The sequence below is a fragment of the Adiantum capillus-veneris genome, chromosome 4 (genome assembly GCF_014529385.1).
Source record: "Adiantum capillus-veneris isolate H3 chromosome 4, ASM1452938v2, whole genome shotgun sequence".
NCBI classification, from domain to species: domain Eukaryota; kingdom Viridiplantae; phylum Streptophyta; class Polypodiopsida; order Polypodiales; family Pteridaceae; genus Adiantum; species Adiantum capillus-veneris.
Window position 1 is genome coordinate 16,160,772 of NC_140934.1, and position 27,981 is coordinate 16,188,752.

A 27,981-nucleotide genomic window follows, 5' to 3' on the forward strand; every position below is an offset into this window, starting at 1 on the left:
ATCCACAGCAAAACCGCTCAATCTAGTCCTTCATAGTGACCTTCGGAAATGAGGACACTAGCAAATAGGTATCCCAAAACCTTTGGCAATAATCATTCAAAGTATATTTCTTAGTCATTCTCAGATGATGCCAAGTGGTGATGACATCTTCTTCATATTAATCTGTTATCCAAGTAGAAGTGAAAAATATTCCTGAATTTTACCCACTTCTTGCATAACAATAGAGTCGACCACCATGTCTGTGCATTTACTTTCAAGTAAGATGCCGCCTCTCGCACCTTGCAGTGTTCGGAGAAACGACCTCCTAAGAAGGCGAGGCCAAACTGTTGTAAGGGCTTGATGGATGTCCTGATAGCTTGAAAACGTGTCAAACGTGACTGATTGACCTCCATCCTTTAACTCCTTGTCCATTTGTTCATTGCTTGAACCGTCAGAAGAGGATGAAGTCTCCTCCCGTGAACTACTAGGTGGCTCCCTGTGCCTTCTAGATTTTTTCAAATATTTGCTTTTCTTGCTTTTTTTCTGCTTCTGCCGCTTTCTCTCATTCTCTCTGGAACTAGAGGATGCGAATTGTTGGTACTCTTTGAAAATGAACAAAAATATGTGTCATCCTTGAAACGAACATGCTTCTTGGATTTTCTTACCACCTCGAAAGTCGAATTCCTCCCCAAATAGCTGGGGAAATCCACTGATTTCCTCTTCTTCTATAAGCCTTTCATTAATCTGGAGTACAATTTCTGCTTTTATGCACTCGTTGTTTCTTTCTGCTTCCTTACGCTTGTCCTGCGAGGAGAATCGACAGCCTCGTGCCATCTCGAATGAATCTCATCAATCGGGTAATTCTTCAGGTCACACATATTTCGGGTCTCTCGAGTACTTGATCAATCTTCTCATACACATATCACCCTGCAGTTCACGTTTTTACTCTGCTCTGGAAAGATTCCCCGCTAGAAATTTGCCTAAATCTTTGTAGGTTTCTTCTGCTCGCATGCCGGGTTTCAGCTTTTGCTCATCTCCTTGGCGACCCACAGTCGAAGGGGTGTCGTCTCTGTCGGATTCTCTTTGAGAACCTATGTGTGCTGTAGAAGGGATTGTATCCTCTTTAGAAGAAGAATCATTTTGAGCTTTGATACCACTCTTACAGTCTCGCTTGGACACTCCAAGCGAGAAATCTATAGCAACACACGAACAAAAACTGCAAATATTGAATTAAACTGAAATAGAGAGAGAGGAGAGTCGACACGGCACGGCGGAGTTCCGAGCCAAGACACACTGGACCCAAAGACTGGTGCCCCTTTTGGTATTTCTTTATTATTGGTCTTTGCAAAGTACAACTCTCGAGGGTCCAACTCTCTTCGAGACTCTACGTCTAGATGCTCTACGGAATAGTGGCCCTTTGAACACTTATAAACCTACAAGGGTTGCTCAAAAGGAGGTCCCCCAAAGCACTTGATTCAAAAGCACTTCACTCAAAAGCATCCGCTCCAAAAGCTCCTTGCAAAATCTACGAAAAATCTATCAGCGTGAAATGGAGAAATCAGCGTGCCTTGTCAGCGCTGTCAGCGCAAATCATAGGATTTCGTACATCCATTCCACGTCATCAGTCAACGCATCTTAGGAAAATCAATCCCAGATGCTCAAGCTTTTGATATTTTTGGATTAGGCCCCTCGGTCGGTGCTAATTTTTTTTTAAAGTTGGTAGGGGTTTGGTTTTTAATTCCTAACCCGCTTCAGGCCTCTAGCCTAAATCTTCAGGGTTCAAAACTTCTCTTGGGTTTAGTTTCTCTTGTCCTCTCAGCCATCTCTTCTAGTTGGGCATGCCACATCATCACTTTGTGACATTATCAGAGCTGAGATGAGTGCACCACTGATTTTAGTGGAGGCTCTTGCTCGATCAATTTTTTTCATAGCACATGGGAGCTCCCACACAACAGATATGGACGAGTAGCTCTTCAATAATCGTGGTAGGTGGCCAGTGAGGGTGATAATTCATGTCGATTTGCGCAGTTAGCATCTTGGCTTGTGTTACATGGGATTTAGTATGGACAAACAACTCTCTTTTTAGTATTACATGTCAGCGTCTTTCATAGCACATGGAAGCTCCCACACAACAGATATGGACGAGTAGCTCTTCAGTCATCGTGGCAGGTGGCTAGTGAGGGTGATAATTCATGTCGATTTGCGCAGTTATCATCTTGGCTTGTGCTACATGGATTTAGTATGGACAAACTGCTCTTTTTAGTATTTGTGGGATCACCATCCCTCACACTCATACATTCAGGTTTTGGCAAGATTATCAGACATGATCTCATTGAGCTGGATCCCAGAGGACTTGGCTGTCTCTGTCACATTATCCACACCCTAGGTATATGGACACTCACCTATCTCATGACATTATATGTTTAATTGGTTAACTATACGCCTCATCTCACAAGTTGGTTTAACCCCAAAGGAGAGATTATGCCAGGTTTTCAAGAGAGAGCTAGAGATAAAGGAGCGTTATAAGTAGAGGTTCCTATGTCTCTTCTCTTGGGAGATCTATAGAGTTAGAGAGATTATCCTCAGGTTCAAAGGACCTACACATAGAGGATCCATATAGAGGCCGATCAATAGGTTTTATAGAGGGACTATTTGGGATGGCCCACCATAGGCTTCCTAGTCACACCCTCATAGGGGCATCCTTCTTGATTGAGCCATCCAGCTTGGCTGCTCATGACCCCTGAGGATGCGAGGATATTCACATTGTAGACGATGTCTACATTGGAGATTACAGAGCATCATCGAGCGACATTGAGCCTTGCACCCCACCCCCCCAACCCACAAAGAGAGCTGACAATGGAGGACATTGAGGCCATACTACAGAGACCCATGAGAGAGGTCACGGGATGATCACCATTGTATAGTTTTTCCATTGTACACATCATTAGCCCTCATGTAATTGTACCCCTACTGATAAGTTTTAAGATGGTGTATTATGAGGTGATGATGAGGATGTAGGGTAGGCTTACATACCTCCCCACTCTAGGTATCCTCATTTATTTTTATTCTTCTGTTCCCTAAATATTGTACTAGAGTCACACATGGATGTAACCTTTTGGTCTCATAGGTCATTTTGAAGACGTTAATATATTATTTCAATTCATTTCATTTTTCTCAACCAAGGTTTGCTCAAAAAACATTTAACAAAAACTTTAGGAGAGAGACTACAAAATCTCTCTCTCTCTCTCTCTCTCTCTCTCTCTCTCTCTCTCATCTTTACACCAGCTTGGGATTGAGACAGGTAGATTCAGAGGCATACCAGCAGACAGGAGGATATGTCAGTCATGCCATGCAGAGCTAGAGACAAAGTTTTACTTCATATGTCACTACACAGTCTACTATGAGATTCGGGGACGCTTTCACTGTTTATTCAGAGATGGTTTTGACTCATTAGATAGAGTCATGAGATATCAGGATCAGAGATGTCTTGGATTATTTCTACTTGAGATACAGAGACAGAGACTCTCTATTGAGAGTACCACAGAGACAGAGGGGCGGTCACCACCACAGAGCTCGGTTCCCACCATACACACACCAGTGGTACTCTCAGTGACCGAGCTATAGAGTTGGGGAGATCGAGATGACCGCAACTGAGGAGGGGAGCCACGCAGCACCGACGGAGATTGCGGCAGAGGATCCAAAGGATTCTAGCATGACACCCAGAGTGTCGATCAGGATAGGCTTTGTCATAAAATCTAATATCTAACCAACCCAAATGATTTTCTCATATTAAATTGATCACTTAATGTGGGAGAATAAACGGGAACAAGTGTTAAGATATAGATATGTGCTTATAGATCTATCTCAACACGGGGCCAATAGTAAAGGGGCCCAAATGGGAGATGGTCTATCAAGAGCAAGGCTAACCAATGGAGCATAAGACCTTAGGGTTAGCTTCATTGAAGACCTCCAATAATGTGTGTAAAAGTCCTTTGACCTTAGGTAAGCTAGGGCTGAGCTTGAGGTGGGAACCCGGCCCAAACTCGAGATGCTTGTCGTGCTTGAGGTGCTTGTCATGCTTGAGGTGCTTGATTAAGATGCTTGAGGTGCTTGACTGGCTCCATGCTTGAGGTGCTTGAGTTGGTGCATGATTAAGGTGCTTGAGGTGCCTTGAGAAGCTTGCCTGAGATGCTTGTGGGAACACCCCCTACTTCAAGTGCTTAGTCATGCTTGATGACTAAGGGGCTTGCTCATCCAAAGTCAAAAAGATCCCTACAAGGAGGGGGGCGAGCCTACAAGGGGGGGGGGGGGATGAGAGAGAACACACACACACACACACACACATACACACACACACACACACACACAAGGGAAGCCCCAGCTTGAAGAGGCAGCAAGGACACTTGTCAAGTTCCTCCTCATGTTGCCCTCATGGTGTGCCTGAAACCTATTGGTTGGCCACCCAAGGGGTCCAATGATAATAAAGGATATTTAATTAATTGATTTTGCATTTATCAAGTCCTCTCTCTCAAAGGGGAAAGGGGGACACTTGTCCCAAGGCTATCCCTGTTGCTTGTAATGGCTCCTGCTTGTGATTGGCTAGGCCTGGAGGGGTCCAATGAGCTTCAAGCATGAGCTACAAGGGGGGGTCGACCCAAGCAAGCTAGGGGGGTGCTTGGGGGATATACTCACCCACACACACTCACAAACACTCTCATTATGTACTATGCAAAGTGCAAGAGCTCCCTCTCTTTCTCCAAGCAAGTAGAGGTTGAGAGCCTACACCAACACTCTTGGCTATGGAGTGCAAATCCATCCAAGAGCCATGCTTCAATGCTTGAGCTTGCCATCTATTTCTTCTTCATTACTATGCTATTATGTATGCTAGCACAAGAGTTATGATAAGTGAGGAACTAGCTCTTTCTCGTATGAAATGTTTCTTCTTCCTCTTCCCTTCCCTCATTCCCTGCTAGCTCTCTCCACCTTCAAAGGTGTTTGAGGTCTTGGGACTGAGGCTTGGTATAGTTAAAGCTTTCTTCAAGTTTAGGTTATGCTATGATGATGATGCATGAAGCTTTCCATCTTCATTGCTTCACCTAGGTCACAAGGAACACAAAGAATGTATTGTAACAAGTCTCTCTTTATGGGAGAAATCATAATACAAATGCCTATTGGAGGGGGGACTGGCTCCACATAAATCCGGTCCTCAACTGTTGTCATGTTCTCTAAATTCTCTCTCTTGCAAAAGTATTGTCTATGCCAAGTTAACTAATTGCTATGATTATGTTGCTATCTTCAATTATGTCTACCCGCTATGCTCACAAAATCATTTCTTGAAAGTACTCTCATTAAATTCTGCTACTCTCAAATTGAATAGGCAAATTCCATTACATTGGTATCAGAGCATTTGGTTTTTCTTTTCTTGCTTAAGAAGAGAGGTCCTTAAGTAGCCTATAAATGGTTGATGTTGTTAATTATAACAGAGTAAGTGGAACTGGGATCTAATATCGGTTTTGTTAAGCCCACTATGTGGGGGATGGTGCACACCTCGGGAGCTTTGGACTTAATAATGGAGTCATTTTAGACTTGCCTACGGCTTTACCATTATTGAGCCATAAGAAGTCCGAAAGGAGCTAGCTCTTGGCAACTCTGCTATGTTAGACCTACTCCTCTACTCTCTATAATTAACCACTTTGAGCCGTGGGTGTAGATACTTAAGAGCCGATTTTCAAAGGCTAAGAGGAGTGGCAACTAAGGTTTTGTATTGCCAAAGCATACACTAAGTATAAACATAAATTTTGTTAACATGGCTGACAATAATCAAGAGAGTAGAATGAACATTGATAGCTTTGATTTTGCACATGAAGGTGCTAATGATGATGCTCCCATGTTTGTGAATTATCTCGTCACTAGGTTGCAACAAGCTATGGGCAACCCTGTTTTGCAAGACGAAGTTACTCAACAACTTCGTGCTTATGGAATTTCCCTTCCTCTCCCAGAGGAGAGAGAGCTTAGGAGGCCTCTTGAAGAGACCCCCAAAAGAAGACTCTCTCCCATTCGAGAGGAGGAATCCAAAGAGAAAGAAAGCAATTACAGTCTAGGTTCTTCTAAAGATGTGGCTCCACGAAGACGGCGGTCTAGACGATCGCCTACTCTCCCCAAGAGGAAAAGAGCAACCCATAGTCCTTCTCCTCATCACTCTGAAAGACAAGAGAGGAAAAAAAGGAAGAAAAGGGCTAGGAAGAGGTCACCCTCTTCTCCTTCTTCTTCACCTTCCTCCTCTTCCGATGAAAGTTATGGCTATTCTCCTAGAGAATACAAGAGGTGAGGACATCGCAAATCATTTCCTGCATGGCGAAGGTCACAAAAGCTAAAGAAGTTCAAGGAGGGAGGAAAGAGTATCTCTTTTCTCACCTATGATGGCACCTTTGGTGCTACCGACAAAGTGTTGGCCTTCATCCAGCAATTTGATGCGGCCTTTGGGGACGAGGGCTTCACAGAGTCCTCCAAGCTACGCCATGTAGCTATGCACTTCCAAAAATCAGCTCGTCAATGGTGGGCTAGCCTTGGTGGCAATGGAGAAGCCCCAAAGACATGGAAAACTCTACGAGTTTCCATCATGAAGCAATTTCTTCCAAGTGATACTAAAGATAAAGTTCTTACCGAATGGCGCGGCTTGAAGCTTCTCTCTCATGAGTCTATCAACAAGTATGTAGACAAGTTTTGGGATTTACATCTCAAGGCTACTGTCTTTCAAAAGATAGACTTTGCTGAGCAAAGACAACAATTCTGTGCGGGATTACCTGAAGAGATGGCCGAATACATCAACTCTCAACGGCCCGGTACTATTACCGAAGTAATCCACCACACCATGGTTGCTTCACGCATCAATTTCCATCAAGGGGCGAGACGTAATGTCAAGCCCATGGAAAACAAAGATAAAAATGATGCAAAGGGGAAATCCAATGCTCAAAATAATTCCCAAGGCGCTTCCAACAACAACAATAACAACAACAACAATCGGTCCAAGGAGAAGGGAGTTTCCAAGGTAAAAACAAACTCTCTCCTGAAGAGCTTGAAGCTTTTCGCAAGGACCATAAGTGTTTCAAGTGTGGGGAGCAAGGACATGGCTATCGTTCTTGCCCCAAGAAGAATACTCGCAATGAGACTCCATCATAGAGGGAAGACCTAAAAGTCCCTTGCTACTCAAAGTACATGGGAAGTTCTTCGCCGCCGATGAGTATAGCCGTGATCTACAAGAATCTTTTCAAAAGATTAGGGAGGCTATAGCCATCTCTCAACAAAGGCAAAAAGCTGCTGCTGATAAGCACAGAAGAGCCTTAATGTTCAAAGAAAATGATTGGGTTTTACTCAAGTTTCCTAAGGCTCGATTAAGGCAAACGACGGGCAAAAATCCTACGTGCTATCAAAAGTATTATGCTAAACTAGCAAAAAGATACTATGGTCCTTTCCAAATCTTGAAGCCCATCAATGAGACGGCTTATCAACTCAAGTTGCCCAACCATTGGCTTATACACAATGCCTTTCATGTAAGACTACTTAAGCCCTACAAAGGAGAGCCACCAACTGAACCAATTATTGAAGACCCTCCCGAAGTTGAAGACCAAGAAGAGGTGCTACAACCCGAAGCTGTCCTTCGGCATGAAGACAAGGTACTACGACATGGTAAGATAATCCGACGGTATCTTATTAAGTTCAAAAATTATCCTTTTGAAGATGCTAGATGGATGCAAGGAGTACAACTTAAGGATAGTATGAACCTTGTCAATGCTTACAATGCTACATTAGAGTAAGCAAATGTATAAATTTCTTTTAAATGACTCATGTTTTTGTCTTATAAGACTAGTCCTCTTTTTAATTGTGCACAAATTTAACTAGTATGCATGCTTAGAATCATGTTTGTGATGACGACGTCTCTCAAACACCAAGTAGAATTTGTTACTCTACTTTGGGAGAATGAAATGGACTAAAGAGCAGACATGCTTGCGGCAGCTATGTCTCCCAAGCACCAAATGGATTAGTCATCCATCTTGGAAAGATATCGTAGGGTAAAAAAGGGATCCTCTACCCGCTAAGTACGATTGACTAATGACTAAAGCTTTATCTCTTCTACCTCATAGTCGAGGACGACTATGATTTCAAGAGAGAGGTAATGTCATAAAATCTAATATCTAACCAACCCAAATGATTTTCTCATATTAAATTGATCACAAGTCTCTCTTTATGGGAGAAATCATAATACAAATGCCTATTGGAGGGGGGACCAGCTCCACATAAATTCGGTCCTCAATTGTTGTCATGTTCTCTAAATTCTCTCTCTTGCAAAAGTATTGTCTATGCCAAGTTAACTAATTGCTATGATTATGTTGCTATCTTCAATTATGTCTACCCGCTATGCTCACAAAATCATTTCTTGAAAGTACTCTCATTAAATTCCGCTACTCTCAAATTGAATAGGCAAATTCCATTACAGGCTTCATGCTACTGCTATATTGTATCGTGGTGACACTTATCCCCACTTTGTACCTTTGTGGCATTATACCATTGCTCAGCTTACCAGCCACCCATAGGAGTCGGTAGTACCAACTCCTATCTCAGTTTCTAGTTTGTAGTTTTCTTTGCTTGTACCCAGACTTGGTACTAGACTCACCATTGTAATCAGTTTGGTCTAATAGGTCATTTTGGCCTTTTGTAGACGTTAATATATCATTTCATTTCATTTCTCTCACAGTGGATTGTCTGTAAACCTTGGTAAAACCAAGGTTATGGTGTTTAACACCACACCACAGTGGATCAGGAGATGAACAATGACTTTCACATATGGTTAGGAGATTGTAGAGTATACATATGCATAAACTTACCTTGGGTTGTCTTCACTGGACCGAGGTTTTCTTTGCGGAGAGCAGCAAAGACTAGACTAGATCTTTTGCGGCCTTGCGAGACTTGGAGAGGATGTGTTCGCAGGTTCAGTTCCAAGAACCTCGGACAGAGTTATGGCTCTTTGATACTTTAGTAGCCTTAGCTATGTTGTATGGGGTGCAGATATGGGGACCTTCTGTAGGTGAATGGTTGGAGACATATGGAGAGGCCCTTGGTATCTATGATCTCTTGACTGATTCATCACTTTTAAGGTCAATCCTACTGAAGTAGGTAGAGCCTTGTAGCTTATCAAACAGATCTTCTACCCGAGGCACGGGAAATCTGTTTTTGATAGTGATATGGTTTAGTGCTCGATAGTCCACACACATACGGTATGTACCATCTTTCTTTTGCACTAAAAGGACTGGAGAACAAAAGAGAGAGGAACTAGGCCTCACCATCCCTTTGTCTACCAATTCCTGGACTTGCCTCATGATCTCCTCTTGTTGAGCTTGTGAGACTCGATAAGGAGGCTTGTTAGGCGGTGAACTTCCTGGAAGGAGCTCAATACGATGGTCGTCATCCCCTCGTTTTGGAGGTAAGTCCATAGGGATATCATCGATGAACACATCTTGGAATCCTTTTAGAAAATTAGACAAGTCTAACTCTTCTTGATTCCTACCATCTACATTTGATGAAACATTAGGATCGTTTAGAGACTCTTTGACAAAAATCATGTACGCAAAAATTGAGCTCTTCATTGATTTATCAAAAGCAGGAGAATTTACAAGTGGAATGGTGCAACCACGCTCACTAGCATCTATGTACATGTTCTTTCCCTTGTAGGTGAAGTTGATTCTCCTTTCAGGGAACTTCATATTGGAAGCCATGCGATCAAACCATGGCGTCCCTAGGATAGCATCCTCATGTTGGAGAGGAGAGGTGAAAAAGTCTTCTTTGTCAACATAGCTTTGAACATGAAGCCTCAACTTCCCAATCAAGGGAGTAACGTAGGCTTTCTGTCCCTTGAAAGCTGTGTCATCCATTACCATAGCCCCCATCTCGAAAGCTTGAATGCCCAACTTGGTGGCCAACTCCATTGATATGAAGTTGTGAGTAGAGCCAGGGTCAAACAAGATGAAGGCATCATGCTCTCTTACCTTTCCCCAAGCATAGGAAAGTGATGATCCTTTGCAATGAACACACTCTTTTGGAGCTTCGATGGTGGAAGCCCTAGGAGTGTCACTGCGAGCATTCTTTTTGGGGCAAGAACGATAGCCATGTCCTTGCTCCCCACACTTGAAACACTTCTGGTCCTTGCGAAAAGCTTCAAGCTCTTCGAGAGAGTTTGTTTTTGCCTTTGTAAACTCCCTTCTCCTTGGACCGATTGTTGTTGTTGTTGTAAGTGCCTTGGGAAAAATTTTGAGTATTAGTTTTCCCCTTTGCATCATTTTTGTCTTTGTTTTCCATGGGCTTGACTTTCTGTCTAGCCCCTTCATGGAAATTGATGCGTGAAGCAACCATGGTGTGATGGATTACTTCGCTGATAGAACTAGGCCGTTGAGAGTTGATGTATTCGGCCATCTCTTCAGGTAATTTGTTGCCTTTGCTCGGCAAAGTCTATCTTTTGAAAGACAGTAGCCTTGAGATGTAAATCCCAAAACTTGGCTACATACTTGTGGATAGACTCACGAGAGAGAAGCTTCAAGCTGCGCCATTCGGTAAGCACCTTGTCCTTTGCATCGCTTGCAAGGAATTGCTTCATGATGGAAACTCGTAGAGTTTTCCTTGTCTTTGGGGCTTCGCCGTTGCCACGAAGGCTAGCCCACCATTGACGAGCTGATTTTTGAAAGTGCATAGCTACATGGTGTAGCTTGGAGGGCTCCGTGAAGCCCTCGTCTCCAAAGGCCGCATCAAATTGCTGGATGAAGGCCAACACTTTGTCGGTAGCACCAAAGGTGCCATCATAGGTGAGAAAAGAGATACTCTTTCCTCCCTCCTTGAACTTGTTTAGCTTTTGTGACCTTCGCCATGTAGGGTATGATTTGCGATGTCCTTCCCTCCTGTATTCTCTAGGAGGATAACCATAGCTTTCGTCGGAAGAGGAGGAAGGTGAAGAAGAAGGAGAAGAGGGTGACCTCTTTCTTGCCCTTTTTTTCCTTTGTTTCCTCTCTTCCCTTTCAGAGTGACGAGGAGAAGGATTGTGTGTTGACCTTTTCCTCTTGGGAGGAGTGGGTGATCGTCTAGGCCGTTGTCTTCGTGGAGCCACATCTTCAGAGGAACTTAAACTTTCATTGCTTTCTTGCTCTTTGGATTCCTCCTCTCGTATGGGAGAGAGTCTTCTTTTGGGGGTCTCTCTAAGAGGCTCCTAATCTCTCTCTCCTCTTGGAGAGGAAGGGAAATCCCATAAGCGTGAAGTTGTTGAGTAACTTCAGCTTGCAAAGCAGGGTTGCCTATAGCTTGCTGCAACCTAGTGACGAGATAATTCACAAACATGGGGGCATCATCATTAGCACCTTCATGTGCAAAATCAAAGCTATTAATGTTCATTCTACTCTCTTGGTTATTGTCAGCCATGTTAACAAAATTTTATGTATGTACTTAGTGTATGCTTTGGCAATTCAAAACCTTAGTTGCCACTCCTCTTAGCCTTTGAAAATCGGCTCTTAAGTATTTACACCCACGGCTTGAAGTGGTTAATTATAGAGAGTAGTGGAGTAAGTCTAACATAGCAGAGTTGCCGAGGGCTAGCTCCTTTCGGACTTCTTATGGCTCAATAATGGTAAAGCCGTAGGCAAGTCTAAAAAGACTCCATTAGTAAGTCCAAAGCTCTCGAGGTGTGCACCAATATCCCACATAGTGGGCTCAACAAAACCGATAATAGATCCAAGTTTCACTTACCCTAATATAATTAACAACATCAACCATTTATAGGCTACTTAAGGACCTCTCTTCTTAAGCAAGAAAAGAGAAACCAAATACTCTGATAACAATGTAATGGAATTGGCCTATTAACTTGAGAGTAGCGGAAATTAAAGAGAGACTTGTTACAATACAATCTTTGTGTTCCTCGTGACCTAGGTGATGCAATGAAGATGGAAAGCTTCATGCATCACAAGCAAAACATAAACTTTGAAGAAAGATTTAACTATCTCAAGCTTTAGATCAAGACCTCAAACACCTTCGAAGGTGGAGAGAGCTAGCAAGGAATGAGGGTAGGGAAGAGGAAGAAGAAAAATTTCATAGGAGAAAGAATTAGTTCCTCACTTATCATAACTCTTCTTGCTAGCATACATAATAGCATAGTAATGAAGATGGAGAAGATGGCAAGATTAAGCATTGAAGCATAGCTCTTGGTTGGATTTTCACTCCATAGCCAAGAGTGTTGGTGTAGGCTCTCAACCTCTACTTGCTTGGAGAAGGAGAGGGAGCTCTTGCACTTTTCACATTGCATAATGAGAGTGTGTGAGTGTGTGGGTGAGTATATCCCCCTAAGAAACCCCCTAGCTTGCTTTGGTCGACCCCCCCTTGTAGCTCATGCTTGAAGCTCATTGGACCCCTCAAGGCCTAGCCAATCACAAGCAGGAGGCATTACAAGCAACAAGGATAGCCTTGGGACAAGTGTCCCCTTTTCCCTTTGAGAGAGAGGGCTTGATAAATGCAAAGACAATTAATTAAATCTCCTAAATTATCATTGGATCCCTTGGGTGGCCAACCAATAGGCTTCAGGCACACCATGAGGGCAACATGAGGAGGAACTTGACAAGTGTCCTTGTTACTTTCTTTCTACCATGCATGCCTTGTGTGAGTATGTGGGTGTTCTCTCTCATCCCCCCTCTTGTAGGGATCGCCCCCTCCTTTTAGGGATTGAATCTTAACTTTTTGACACCTCAAGCCCCTCATGCATAGGCCCAGTTCCCACCACAAGCTTGGCCCTTAAGCACTTTAAGCTTGGGCTGGTTTCTCATCTCAAGTGCAATCCTAGCATGTCAAGCATGACAAGCACCTTAAGAATCTCAATCATCAAGCGTCTCAAGCATCTCAAGCACCTCAATCATCAAGCACCTCAAGCACGTCAACAAGCTTGGGCCGGGTTCCCACCTCAAGCTCAGCCCTAGCTTACCTAAGGTCAAAAGACTTTTACACTAACTATTGGAGGTCTTCAATGAAGCTAACCCTAAGGTCTTATGCTCCATTGGTTAGCCTTTCTCTTTGATAGACCATCTCTCATATGGGCCCCTTTACCATTGGCCCCGTGTTGAGATAGATCTATAAACACATCTCAATATCTTAACCCTTGTTCCTGTTTATTCTCCCACATTAAGTGATCAATTTAATATAAGAAAATCATTTGGGTTGGTTAGATATTAGTTTTTATGACAAATAGTGAGCACTTCTTGACCGTGCTAGGTTCATCCAAATACCATGCTACATGGACTAATACATGCCACATAGCTCATGAGTGGCGATTGATCAACTGCAAGTATCATCACACTAGCTTGAGATAAAGGAAGGAAGAGTTTCTCATACCCCCCCGAGCTCAGAGTTTCCGCGAGCTTTTAACTGAAAGGGTGATTGAGGACGAGGAGCACTTTGTTTACAAATGTAGAGCATATGAGAGTATCAAAGACAAATATGAGGCTCTTTTCACAGGACAACCCACTCTACTACGGATCATGGAGTCTAGCCAAATTGGCTTTTTTCTATTGGAAAAAAAAAAGACTTAGAGAGACACTACTTGCGATTGTACAACAGAAGAAGGTGGCAGACAATTACAGCGTACAAACTTCGCACAAGGGACCACAATTCTACTACCGTTCATCACATAGACATACAGAGGGGTCACCCTGTAGTAGGCAGAGACGGTGAGAGCTAGGAGACTCTATTGCATGTAGATCCGAGAGACCAGACTCGCCCACACCAAGAAATCCAAGAGAGATTTTCTCTGATGCGGGTAGGCCTAGCTGCGATCATACGCGCAGCCCTTGCACTACACCCTCCCATGTACTCGATATTACATCCCCAAATGGACATAGGATGGAGCTAGTCAGCTTGATGCACTTCATGATATTACTTCCTTGATCATATAGTGTGCATCCATACCCCCTAGAGATAGAGCCCCCCCCCCCCCCTCCGCCCCTTCCGGCGCCCCCTTCCTTATGGAGCATGTATCTTGTATCCTAGCCTCCCATGAACAACCCCCTCCCCCCTCACCACAGGACCACATTTTGTTTCTTTGTACTCTTTCTTGATTGATGGTGGACACACACATATATATTTGATTTGTCTTGTAGGTTGACTTTGGACTCTAATAGACGTAAAAAGATCTCTCTCTCTCTCTCTCTCTCTCTCTCTCTCTCTCTTTATATATATATATACATACATATATATGTATATGTATATGTATATATACATATATATATATATATATATATATATGTATACATATATATATGTATACATATACCAGCTGGAAATTGAGTTTGGCAGATTTACGGGAATCCCACCTGAGAGCAGAATTTGCAAGTTATGTGGAATGGAGCCGGAGACAGAATTACACTACATATGCCATTGCACCGTATACTATGAGATACGTGGGCGTTTCCATTGCCTTTTTAAAGAAGGTTTGGACCTCTAGATAAGTCATGCAATACCAGGATCAAAGATGCTTAGGCCTGTACCTACTGGAACTACATCGGCACAGGGATAATCTAATGAGAAGACAAAGAGCACCACAGCCTCAGAGGCAGATCACAGATTTCTTCGGATCGAGAGAAGCAGGAGTGGAAGGAGAAGCAAGGGGCCAGTAGCCAGCAAAAGGAGTACCCACATTCATACCAAAGGCACCCTCATCGACAGGGCGATTGAGCTTAGGAAATCGAGACGACCACGACTGAGATGCAGAAGCACACTCCACCGGAGGAGACTACAACAAAGGATTAGAAGCATTCTAACCAGACACCCAGAATGCTCCTAAGAAGTTTATTTAATACTTTGTATTTAGTTGTTCACATTTATTTTCACACTTTCACACTTAGTACTTTGGTACTAAGGTACCCAGACATTGTAACAGATTCACCACTTTTGTATCAGTTTGGTCTCATAGGTCATTCTGGCCTTTTGAAGACGTTAATATAACATTTCATTTCATTTCATTTTCTCTCTCTCAACTTATTGGGAGACCACGAGTTGGGAGAATGCCTCATATTAGTTGATAAGATGATGAGTGCCAAGAGACGAGAGCCTGGCTAGAGAGAGAGGTGGCTTTGGTAGACATCACAAAAAGGCACTCACATATACTCTTCCGACGCCCTATACAACGGAAGAAGAGAGATTTCTTAGCTCCATTTGAGAGAGAGATTTATCAGATGCTCTTGAGCCAGGACTCCAAGGAGACTTGGTGACTCTTTAGAGAGCACTCATCCTCTCTAGTCATTAGTTCTACAGAGACATGGGCACAATATGCATCTTCTCTATATATAGAAACTACCATTGCCAGAGGTGCTGGAGAGTTGTCCTCTCACTTCTAGCTTCTTCACAGCAGAGATGGTGAGGCGCGCTATTGATAGATGTTACACAAGGAAGGCACATGGTCATGACGGTATAGTGGCACAACGTTTCATATAAATAGAGATCATATTGATGGTTTGTTGGCCTTCATGTTCAATAGGGCCATGTGTGAGGGGTTTTTTGAGACTTAAGGGTAAGTCTACCTCTACTCAAGTCTGGAGAACCGACCCTGCCAACTAATTATTGCACTATCATGATTGACCACTCATTGGCCAAGCTATATGCATCTATACTTGAGCATGTGTCCAAGCAGATGGGCAGAGATAGAGAGGGTGTATGAGCTTCAGGACATGATGGATTCAAGAGGGGATTCTCTACACTTGATCATGTCTTCACGCTTAGAGCGATCGTTGAGGAGGACAGAGCACACAGGAGGAGGATTCATTGTAACTTTGTGGATTTCCGCAAAGCCTTTTGAGCCTTAGAAACAGATTGATAGGGAGACTACATTACTTAAGAGTCACACAAGAGCTTGTATTGGGTATCATGGCACTTTATGAGATAGCTGTAGGAGATTAGCGACAGCAGAGGGTCTTTCAGAGCCTATTCACTCTACTATTGGGGTGAGACAGGGATGCCCACTTTCTATAACTTTGTTTGGAATGTATATTGTTGAGATTTCTAACTATATTGAGACTAAAGGGGATAGAGGGGCACAACTGTGAGGTACATGGATATCTCTATTGCTTTATGGTGATGATATTGTGCTTACTTCAGACTCTCCAGAGGGTATGTAGAGACATCTAGATGCGTTACATGCTGATGCACATGATAGTGGGCTCTCCGTCAAGCTTGGCAATACCAAGGCGATGGTATTCAATACTACGGTGTAGTGGGTCAAGAGATCAACACCTATTTTTACTTATGGGCTCTCCATCAAGCTTGGCAATACCAAGGCGATGGTATTGAATACTACGGTGCAGTGGGTCAAGACATCAACACCTATTTTTACATATGGGCAGGAGATAGTGGAGTATGTAGATTCTTATAGATATCTTGGTGTTGTATTTTGGTGTTGAATTCAATGGACATACTTTCTCTATGAGAGGTGTTGTAGAGGCGAGATTGACGAGGGGAGATGTAGCATTAGGAGGACTAGAGAAGAGATGTTCATAGGTGCAGTTTTAGAAGCCATGCACGAAGTTGTGGCTATTTGACACTTTGGTCACTTCTACCATGCTTTATGGAGTGTATATATGGGGGCCTAGCCTAGATCATCATAGTAGATGAGGGCGCACATATGATCCACGGAGATCCATTGAGAGATAGACCACTTGTATCCAGGCTTACCCGGGCGAAAGCCCTAGTGCCATATGGGATTATAAGAGTGCACCACCGATTGTAGAGGAGGATCTTGCTAGATCAATATCTTTCATTCATAGAAAATGGGAGCTCCACATGACATATATGAACGACAAGCACTTGAGTAATCGCAATAGTTGGCCGGTGGGGGTGATACTTCATGTTGGTATACGCACATATCGTCTTGGTTTGAGCTTCATGAATTCATTATGGATAGGCTGCCCCCTTTTTATTATTCTTTGGATCCACCATCCCTCACCCTCACACATTCAGAGATTATCAGGATTATCCAATGTGATCTCATTTAGTTGGATACTAGAAAAATTTGGATGGCTGTCTCTGTCACATGAGTTGGGCACGAAGATGGTTTTTTATCGAGACTATCTTCTCCGCACGATAGATGATGGGTTCACCTCACGTCCCAAGTATATGGACACCCACCTATCTCATAGCATTAGATGTGTTGTTTGTGATCAGCTATTCACCTCTTCTCACCAGTTGGAGATAAAGACTGGCCGATAAAGAGGAGAGGAGAGATTATGCCAGGTTTTCCAGAGAGAGCCTGAGATAGAGGAGCATGATATCTGTGAGTGCACAGCATACTATGAGATCCATGAGAGTTTTCATTGCTTATTCAGAGAGGGCTTTGGCCGCTCAAATTTTGCATCATGGATTACTACAATCAGAGGTGCCTCGGTCTCTTCTTGCGGGAGATCTGTAGAATCAAAGAGAGTACCCTTAGGAGCAGAGGATCCACACATAGAGGATCCATACAGAGGCAAATCACTACGTTTTACAGAGAGGTCTACATCAGAGGTTTCGGAGCATCGTTTAGCGACATCAAGCACGCCCTCCCAAAGAGCTAACTATGGAGGACATTGAGGCCATACCTCAAAGACCCATGGGAGAGTTTATGGGATGATCACCATTGTATAGTTTCTCCATTTTTCACCTCATTAGCCCACATGTTACTATACCCCTCCGCATATGTTTTGAGATGATATGTATTATGTGATGATGATGATGATTATGAGGATGTAGGGTAGGCTTACATACCCTACGCACTCAAGGTATTCTCATTTATTTTTATGTTCCCCAGACCTTGTACTAGAGTTGCACATAAATGTAACCTTTTGGTCTCATAGGTCATTTTGGCCTTTTGAAGACGCTAATATAACATTTCATTTCTCTCTCTCAATGTGCTACCACTGCCCTCAGCCCGCCATAGTCCGCTGCAACCAGTCTCTCTCTCTTGTCTCTCCTCTCTTGTTTCGTTTGCTGTGGCGTATGAGAGAGGGAGGTCATTTCAGTATAAAACTCCTTGAAATCAAGCAAGAAGATGGCCAAGGATGATAGGATGACGAGGGATGAGGTGGAGACGACCATGAAGCAAGCAATTTTGGCACACAAGAAAGAGAAGGATAGTGCCCTTGACATCATCAATAGGGCCCTTTCAGAGAAGATCACGGCTCTAGCGGCGGAGTGGGTCTCTCTTAAAAGAAAAGTGGAGGCATGAGATGAAGGAATCGACAAACTATAGCAACAGTTGGAGGACATGTGCTCTTAAACCAAGCTTGAAAAAGGAGAAGTTCAGCCATCCATAGCAAAAGAGCTGAATATCAATAAGGCGCAAGTGCTCACCATCCAAGTAGAGGAGGAGAAGAAGGCACAACATGGGTAGAGGTGCTCACCCGCACTAAGAAGAAGGTAGAGGAAGCGGACCAAGGGATCCAAGTGGCCAAAACAGGTGAACATGACCACTCCCACCTCTATCATCATGAAAATTGAGGAAGAGCAAAGGAGGCAGGCATGTGCTCTACATGAACGAGACATGGGTGTCAAGGACACCAACAATGTGGAAGAGGAAGTAAAAAGCCTCTAAAGAGGCCTCTCAAGCAAGCATGTGGTAATGAACGTCAAGAATATTAAGAACTCCATGCATTTTAAATGAGAATGCTAAAGTTATTTTAGCAACTGCAAGTTTAAGAAGATTTTTGCTATTCTTTACTGCTAGAATTTCAATAAAAGCATCTCTTTATACAGCAGATTTGCTAGACTTATTGTGAGTTCAGCCGGTACTCACTGCTATGATTTTCATTACGCTCAGCTTTTGTGCTTGGACTTTATACATTTTATGATGTGCACATATCGCTGATTTCAGCATGGATATCAGATATTGCAGCAATGGCACAACAACCTCTTGCAGTTTTTGCAATGGATAGGAGGTAACATTAAATGTTGACTTGCTTTTTGCTGACTTTCACAATGGTCAGAATGTTGCTGGTACACAATACTGCTACGTTTAAAAATCAAACACGCTTTCAAACCGTGAAATTACACAGAGCATACTTCACTTTGGTGAATGAATTTACATTTAATGAGACTAGAAGGTGATAAAGTTTTCAGAGACATAGGAAATGCATCGTTGGTGAGCCTATGTCATAAATCAGATCAATCACGACTTTGAATAATCAGCATTGTCTTATCTCCTCCAACTCACACATTTTGTTGTTAAAGGCAGCCAATTGTATGTCCTCTTGGGTTTTGCTTGAAAAGTGACTTATGCTATGAAGCCCAGCGCGCCCCCCCCCCCCTCCCTCCTCAACCCCCTCCCCGGCTTTCCCTGGTCGAATGGGAGCATTACCTGATAAAGATTTGAAGCATGGAGGAAGGAAATACTGAACACATGGGACGAAATGTTTCAGAAGAAGGAGATGAGATTCTGCTTCAGGAACATGCCATGTCCCAATACGTAGTGATGCATGATGAATGGGGCAAAAGGCTGACCAAGAATAAAGTTAATAATAGCAGTGGCGTTTGAGAGAGAACACCGTATGGTCGAGGCACCTGAAGGGTTGCAATCTTTTCAGGGAGAGCTGCTGTCGACTCGGGCGGATCTGCTTTTGAATAATCTTCAGCTGGAAATTTCTCAAAGCTCGACACACAGTTGGACCTGTTATCACTGCTGCCTTCTGAAGAAGAGTTTGATGTTTCTTGCTCAGAGGGGAGCTGTTTCTCCTTGTTTCTAATGAGGGCTGTTGTTATGACTTCATTGAGTGCAATAACAAGCTATTTTGGAAGTCAAATTCACTGCATGAAAATATCAGCAAAGTGCACTTAAGTGCCACAGTAGACTACTGTTTCTTTGACGACATAATTGTGTACAAATTCCACAATGCCTGATATATAATTGAACCCACAACCAGATACATTCTCAAAGAACATACATAATTAAATTTGTTATGCCCGCATTTCCGCTGCCTCTTGTTGCTGTGCCTGCCTTTCCTGTCTATGCGCTGCGTGCTGCTAGAAACTATCAGAGTCGTTTCCGCGAGGCGGGGTTTTGTGGGAGGTAGCGTCCCTTGAGGTGTTGCGTAGGGAGAGGGGGCGCTTGCAGAGTATATGCATAGTAGACTTGGTGGAACTGCGCTGGGTGTTTTATGTGGTAAGAACGCTTGGAAGTTGGAATCCATGCTTAAAAATTAAACCTCTGGACTAGTCCCACATTAAAAAAATGCTACCTAGGATTTTAAAAACTCGGTAAAAAATGAGGTGAAGGGCAAGGAGCGAATGGCGAGTGGTAAGTGGCAAGCAGCCAAGGCAAAAGGCGGTTAGCCAGCCCTGGGTGAGAGGCGAGCAGCGGCCGAGAAGACAAGGACGAGAGAAATGAGAGACAGAGAAGGGAGGGGTGAGAGGCCAGTGGAAGAGCTTGAGACGGGAGACGAGAGGACGAGGTAGATGGCTCGTGCAGAAGGTGAGAATTACTGTACCATGTAAAAGGGCAAAGCAGTCAATCTTTTTGAAAGGTGAGCAGCTCGTGAAGCATTGAGTTTAGGAGATGAAGAGATTGTGCAACAAGAAACTTGGCATGTGTAGCAGGGCTACAGTGTCACTGGCACACGACAAGTAGTTAGTTGCAGTTGCAGTTGGGGTTGGAGTTCACATTGAACAGACTTTGGCTTGGGCAGTGACACGTGGCGAGTGATATGGGTGGTGGTCAAGTGGACACCGTGGCCAGAGCACCACCTCAGTTTGGGATAGGATTAGCTGGATTGGATATTTGTAGCCGTTGGTGGTCCTTAAGAGATACACATGTGTGGTTGGTGGGGGTCGGACACTCTATCATCAGTGATCGAATTTCATATGGTCAGTAGTCTGAGTCTATTATTTGGAGTTGTGCACAGCACGTCTGCACCATCCCTGCACAATTGAGCCTCGACACCCCCACTATACCTATGATATCTGGGCTGGAGCTGAGTGCGCTGCCATGCCAGAGTTTGTGTCGGTTTCTTTGAGTTTGTCGATGTCCATGTTGTTGCTGTTGCTGTTCAGGTTTTGCTGACTCGTATTGTTGTTTCTCTGTTACTCATTGTCTTCTGTGTTTGCATTCTGTGGAGTGAGATATCACGCACATTGCACTAAGGAGCACCCACTATAGAGGGCACAACACATTATCTCCACTACAGGTGCTCTCATTTTTGGCACGCCCGGTGGGACCTCAATTGAGATCTCATTCCGTGTAGAGAACAGAGTCAAGTCGAGGAGCTGCTTGTTCAGCTCTCTACCTGTCTTGCTCTATTGGGTTCGATTATGTCGGCTTAGTCTTAGTTCTAGACCTGCTGGTCTAGTCTCTCTGGTCCAGGTCCAGCCAAGTGGTCCAGTCTCCCTCTCCTTGGTCTAGTCTCTCTCGTCCAAGTCTAGTCAAGTGGTCTAGTCTCGCTCGCCTTGGTCTAGTGGCCATTGGACCAGTTTTCTGCAAGTTAAAGGTCTTCGTGCCCAAAGCTTCGGTGGGCTTTTGGTTACTGCATGACACATACAAGGCAGTCGAAAGAGCGACAAAGCCCACTATTAAGTCCTTTGAATTATTACCATAGAAAGCGTCAACCCTTTGTGCCAAGTAGAAGTCCACCAGCCCCATTACCCTTACCTTCCCCTGCAGCTACCTCTAGTCCCTCAACCAGCTCTACACCTCCCCAGTCACCCCCATCAATAAAGTTCTCATTCCCTGTGTTATAGCAAGCTCCGGCATAGAGAACCATGGAGGAGCTTAGAAGCGTCCTTGCTAAGGTGAACATCAAGTTCCCGACTTTCAAAGGTCTCTCTATAGAGGATGTCGACGACCATGCTCAAAGGCTTGTTTCTCTGTGTAGAGGTCGTGGCCTCAACCGCGAAGACGCCTACTTAGTACTCTTCCCATCTACCTTAGATGGCTTAGCAGACAAGTGGTACAGTCAGTTTGCAAAAAACCACTTTACTACTTGGGCCACATTGAGACAACAATTCTGTGAAGCTTTCAGACCAAGGGACTTCCAAGAAAAGGTTCTGGATGAGTTAGCCAACCTGATGCTTCAGCCCAAAGAGACTTTTGCAAAGCTCATGACATAACAAAGTCTTTGGTGGCCAAGCTTCCTCAGCAACCGGGTGAATTCATGGTTAAGAAGTGGGTGGAGAAGGCTCTTCCCAAAACATCTTAGCAAAAACTGCAGGAGAGTCTCCGACCTGACGCCACCCTGGAGGAGTTTGTTGCAGCTGCTACTCAGATAGAAGGAGCTAGGAAGCTGTTCACCGACTCTCCTCAGGAAGAAACCACCTCAATACTTTTAGAAAGTCCCTCTGATCCGTTGACCTCTTTACGTAGAGAATTGGAAGCTCTGAAGTTACAACGAGCTCTTCAAGAAGAGAGATTGTTCTCTCTTCGGCAAGAGAAGCTTCCATAGCAAGAAGCTTTTGACAATCTCAAGTCAAGCTGGATGTCATAATAATCAATATCTAATTCTCCTAAATGATTTTCTCATATTAAACTGTTCATTTAATGTGGGGAAGTGCCAAGGGAGAAAAAGCTAGAATATTGGTTAAGTTAGCAGACCGGCCACAGTAGGGATCCAAAGGAGGGAAAATAGGGATCCAAAGGGGGGGGCCATCTGCAAAAGAGCCATGTGAAACAATGGGCTAAAAAGACCCTAAGGTTCAGCCCATTAAGACATCCAAAATGCTAAGGTTCCAAAATTCAAAGGTTGTGTCCAAAGGTCAACCTTAGGGAAAATTGGATGCTTAGTGTGTGCCCAAAAAGTCTTTCTACATCCCTACATGGGAGGGGGCGAGCCCCAAAGCTAGGGGGATGAGAGAGAAAGCCACACACACACACACAGGCTTCCTTTACACAAAGGGAATGAGGGACACATGTCAGCTCCCTAGGCCAGATGCCCACAAGGTGTGCCCAATTCCTATTGGAAGACCCTTGAAGTGGACCAATGAGAATTAAGCTAGAGTAAATCTAGTTTAATTAATTTAAAAACATTTAATAAAAGAAACCAATAAGAATTAAGTGTCCTAGAAGACTATTGGGCAGTCTCCCAAGGGGTCCAATGAGCATTCAGGAGCCCCATGGCTTGCCTGATTCCTATTGGCCAGGAGGCAAAGGGGATCCAATGAGAGTTTAGTTTAATTATTTAATTACCTAAAGCTCTCACAAAAGGGGAAAGGGGGACACATGTCAGAAGGCTATCACTTATGCTGCTTAATCCCTATTGGCTTGACCTGGGGAGGTCCAATGAGGCAAAAGCCAGACTTATTTAGCAGCTAGGGCTCGCCCAAGAGAGGGGGGGGGCTGATTTTTGCTTGGCATTGACACACACACTCTCACACTTGACCATGTGTGAAGGGAAAATACTCTATCTCCTCCCAAGCTTTAATGGAGAGCTCATCACCTACTCCAAGCTTGTGAGATAGAAGCCTACATCAACACTCTCTTGGCATGTGGATGCAAATCCAACCAAGAGCCAAGCTTCAATGCATGCTCATCTTCTCTACCAAGCTAATTACTAAGCTAAGCTATGCTAATATGAGTGATTATGTGAGGAGATGTACTTCTTTCTCGTAAGATACTTCTTTTTCCTCTCAATCTACTCTCATACCCTGCTAGCTCTCACCATCTTCGAAGGTGTGTGAGGTCTTGGGTCTGAGAACGGGGATAATTCAAGTTGTGTTTGATTAAGTGTTTTGCTAGGTGTATGAAGCTTCCATCTTCATTGCACTAGCTAGTCTTGAAGGAACACAAAGAATTGTATTGTACAATGTCTCTCTTGATGGGAGAAACCATAATACAAAGCCTTTTGGAGGGGGGACCGGCTCCATGCAAATCCGGTCCTCAACTGTTGTCAATAGCTTAATTGCTCTCTCTCTTTTGAAAGTATTGTCGATGCTATCTAACTAGGTGTTATGCTTTTTGTTGCTCTCTCCACCCAAGCACTCTTGTAAATCTCATTAGGAATCAACTCTAATGAAATGCCCACTATGTTCATGCTAAATTCCGCTACACAAAAGATTTTAGGCCATTAAATGTTACATTGGTATCAGAGCTCAAGGTTTCTCTTTTCTTGCTCAAGAAGGGAGGTCCTCAAGCTAGCTACAAATGGTTGGTATTATTAATTGCCTGTGAGTAAGTAGAATAGGGATTTTTCAGCCTTGCAGTGCGCCTGCCTTTGTGCAGTTAACGGGGCATCACCGTCGAGAGCTATGGTCTTAATAGTGGAGTCCTACGGGGCTTGCCTACGGCTTAACCACTATTGAGCTATTAGAAGCTTGACAGGAGCCGGTGCTGTTTTGGTGTCGAAAGACCCTCTCTTCTATTCCTTGCAATTAATGGTATTCGAGCCGCGGGTACAGTAGCTTGAGTGCTTTTTCTAAAGGGGTAAAGAGGAGTAGCAACTAGGGCTTGAAGTGCCAAAGTACACCTAAAAAGTTTACACCTAAAAGTTGTTAGAATGGCTGACAATATTAAAGAGAGTGAAATTAATGTTGATAACTTTGATTTTGCTCATGAGCAAGCTACTAATGATGCTTCAATGCTTGTTAATTATCTTGTTTCTAGGCTTCAACAAGCCATGGGCAATCCATCTCTCCAAAGTGAAGTGCAACGGCAGCTCCGTGCTCACGGGATTCTCCAAGCTCATCACCATGACGAGAGAACACCTAGGAAGCCTCCTTGTGAGACTACCAAAAGAGGTCTCTCTCCGATTCGGGAAGAAGAAGAGAATCCATATGAAGGGCTCAAGAACTTACTTCTTGATGATGCATCTCCTTCCCAAAGGAGAACTCAAGAGCCTCCACCGAAGGAACGAGAAAGAAGCGAGTCTCCCGCCACCTCGGCGGAGATGGCTCCACGAAGACGGCGGGCTAAACGCTCTCCATCACCACCAAAGCGGAGAAGACCATCACACTCTTCTCCACGCCATAATTCAAAGAGGGATGATAAAAAGCAAGAGAAGAAAAAGGCGAGAAAGAGGACACCCTCTTCTCCATCTTCTTCATCCTCTTCCTCTTATGAAAGCTATGGTGAAGACGACAAAGATCAAGACAAGAAAAAGGCGAGAAAGAGGTCACCCTCTTCTCCACCTTCTTCAAATTCTTCATCTTCTGAAGAAAGTGATGGTGCAACTTTTGAACCATCAAAAAGAAGAGGCCATAGGAAATCCTATGCCGCATGGAAGAGGTCGTCCAAGCTGAAGAAATTCAAAGAGGGAGGGAAGAGCATCTCTTTCCTTACCTATGATGGCACCTTCGGTGCTACAGACAAAGTTTTGGCCTTTATCCAGCAATTCGATGCGGCGTTTGGAGATGAGGGCTTCACGGAGTCCTCTAAGCTACGCCATGTAGCTATGCACTTTCAAAAGTCCGCCAGACAATGGTGGTCTAGCCTACGAGCCAACGGTGAAGCTCCACGAACATGGAAGGCTTTAAGAGCTTCCATTATGAAGCAGTTTTTGGCCACCGATGCCAAAGACAAAGTACTCACCGAATGGCGAAGCTTAAAGCTCTCTCCCAATGAATCCATCCACAAATATGTAGACAAGTTTTGGGACCTACAACTCAAAGCCACTGTCTTCAAAAAGTTGGATTTTGGAGAGCAAAAGCAACAATTTTGTGCGGGCTTAACCGAAGAAATGGCGGAGTATGTCAACTCCCAAAGGCCACGTACCATATCGGCGGTAATACACCATACTATGGTGGCCTCGCGAATCAATTTCCAAACGGGGGGTAAAAGAAATAATAAGCCCCCGGAAAACAAAGGTTCCAATGAGCCTAAGGGGAAGGACAATGTCCAAAAGTCTCCTAAGGGCAATTCCAACAAAGCTAAAGAGAAGGGAGTTTACAAAGGAAAGAATAAACTCTCTCCTGAAGAGCTTGAGCGTTATCGTAAAGATAACCGGTGTTTCAAGTGCGGCGAACAAGGGCATGCGTACCGCGCTTGTCCCCAAAAGAACAACCGCCAAGATCCTCCTAGAGCTTCTTTGGTTGAAATCCAAGAGGAGGAGATTCACCAAACTCACCACAAAGGATCTCCTCTATGCCATGCTTGGGGAAAGGTAAGAGAACATGATGCTTTTATTCTCTTTGACCCTGGTTCTACTCACAATTTCATATCTATGGAGTTAGCCACCAAGCTAGGCATACAATCCTACGAGATGGGAGATATCCTACCCGCAGACAGTGCCTTCAAGGGGCAAGAAGCTTCAGTCACTCCCTTAATCGGGAAATTGAGGCTTCATGTCCAAGGCTATGTGGACAAAGAGGATTTCTTTATCTCTCCTCTCAAGCATGAGGATGTAATCCTAGGGGCACCATGGTTTGACCGTCTGGCTGCCCATGTTAAATTTCCTGAAAGGAGAATCTCCTTTAAGTTCAGGGAAAAGGACATGTATATAGATGCTAGGGAGATGGGTAACACCATCCCCATTGTACATACACCAGCTTTCAACAAGTCAATAAAGAGCTCTATTTCCGTGTACATGATTTTTGTTAAAGATTCTCAAAATGAACCTAATGCTTTAGCAAAAGAAAATAAAAGCAACCAAAAGGAATTAGAGTTATCCAATTTTCTCAAGGGGTTTCAAGATGTCTTTATTGACGACATCCCTTGTGAGCTACCTCCTAAACGAGGTAATGACGACCATGCAATTGAACTTCTTCCAGGAAGTTCACCGCCTAACAAACCTCCTTATAGAGTTTCTCAAGCTCAACAAGAGGAGATTATGCGGCAAGTGCATGAGTTAATTGAGAAGGGCATGGTTAGGCCTAGCTCATCTCCATTTTGCTCACCTGTGCTATTAGTGCAAAAGAAAGACGGCACATATCGTATGTGTGTCGACTATAGAGCACTAAATAGGATCACTATCAAGAATAGGTTTCCCGTTCCACGGGTAGAAGACCTATTTGATAAGCTACAAGGATCGACCTACTTCAGTAGGATTGACCTAAAAAGTGGCTATCATCAAATAAGGATAGTTGATCAAGACATTGTAAAGACCGCATTTCGTACTACATTTGGTCTTTACGAATACATTGTCATGCCTTTTGGCTTGACTAATGCACCAGCCACATTTAACCGCTTGATGGAGAAGCTGTTCAGGCCTCATCGAACCTTCACTGGAGTGTTCTTTGATGATATTATCATCTACTCTAATTCATTGGAGGAACACAAGCAACACCTCCAGGTAATATTTCAAGTTTTAAGAGAGAATAAACTTTATGTTAATCGAAAGAAAAGTGAATTTTTCTTGCAAGAGATTCAATATTTAGGTCACATTATCTCTCAAGATGGAATCCAAATGGATCCATCCAAGTTAGAGGTAATAAAAGGATGGCCTAAACCAAGGAATCTTCATGAACTAAGAAGCTTTATAGGTATGTGTGCATACTATAGACGCTTCATAGAAAAGTTCTCACAAATTGCGGGACCATTACATGACCTAACAAAGAAAAATGTTAGGTATACGTGGTCTGCTAAGGAGAACAATGCTTTCGAAAAGCTTAAAGAAAAGCTTATCTCTCAACCTGTGCTTACACTACCGGATCTCTCAAAACCATTTGAGGTCCAATGTGATGCTTGTGGTGATTGCCTTGGGGCTGTTTTGCTCCAAGAAGGGCACGCCATAGGCTATGAGAGTCGAAGGCTCGACCCTGTTGAGCAAGCTCTAGGCATATACGAAAAAGAACTCCTTGCAGTTCTACATGCCTTAGACTCATGGAAGCACTATTTATTGGGGACTCCTTTCATTCTGCGAACGGATCACCAAAGTCTTAAGTACTTCATGACGCAGACCAAGCTCTCCGACAAACAAATGAGGTGGGCAAATTTCCTTTCGCAATTTCATTTTCATATTGCTCACATTGCTGGCAAGCATAATCAAGTAGCCGATGCACTCTCAAGACGACCGAGAGTGAATGCGGTTTCCATAGCAACTCACAATG

General features: G+C 43.8%; 1 protein-coding gene across 9 annotated transcripts in view; it reads left to right on the forward strand.

Moving 5' to 3' along the window:
* The window catches only part of LOC147458778 (uncharacterized), a 372,832-nt gene that overhangs the window by 97,498 nt on the left and 247,353 nt on the right, over positions 1-27,981 (forward strand). For all 9 annotated transcript variants that reach the window (XM_086510216.1, XM_086510214.1, XM_086510218.1 and 6 more), the window contains one exon: positions 18,893-18,956. In XM_086510216.1, coding sequence (XP_086366342.1) covers positions 18,893-18,956 — 64 coding nt within the window. The remainder of the gene's footprint in view (positions 1-18,892; positions 18,957-27,981) is intronic.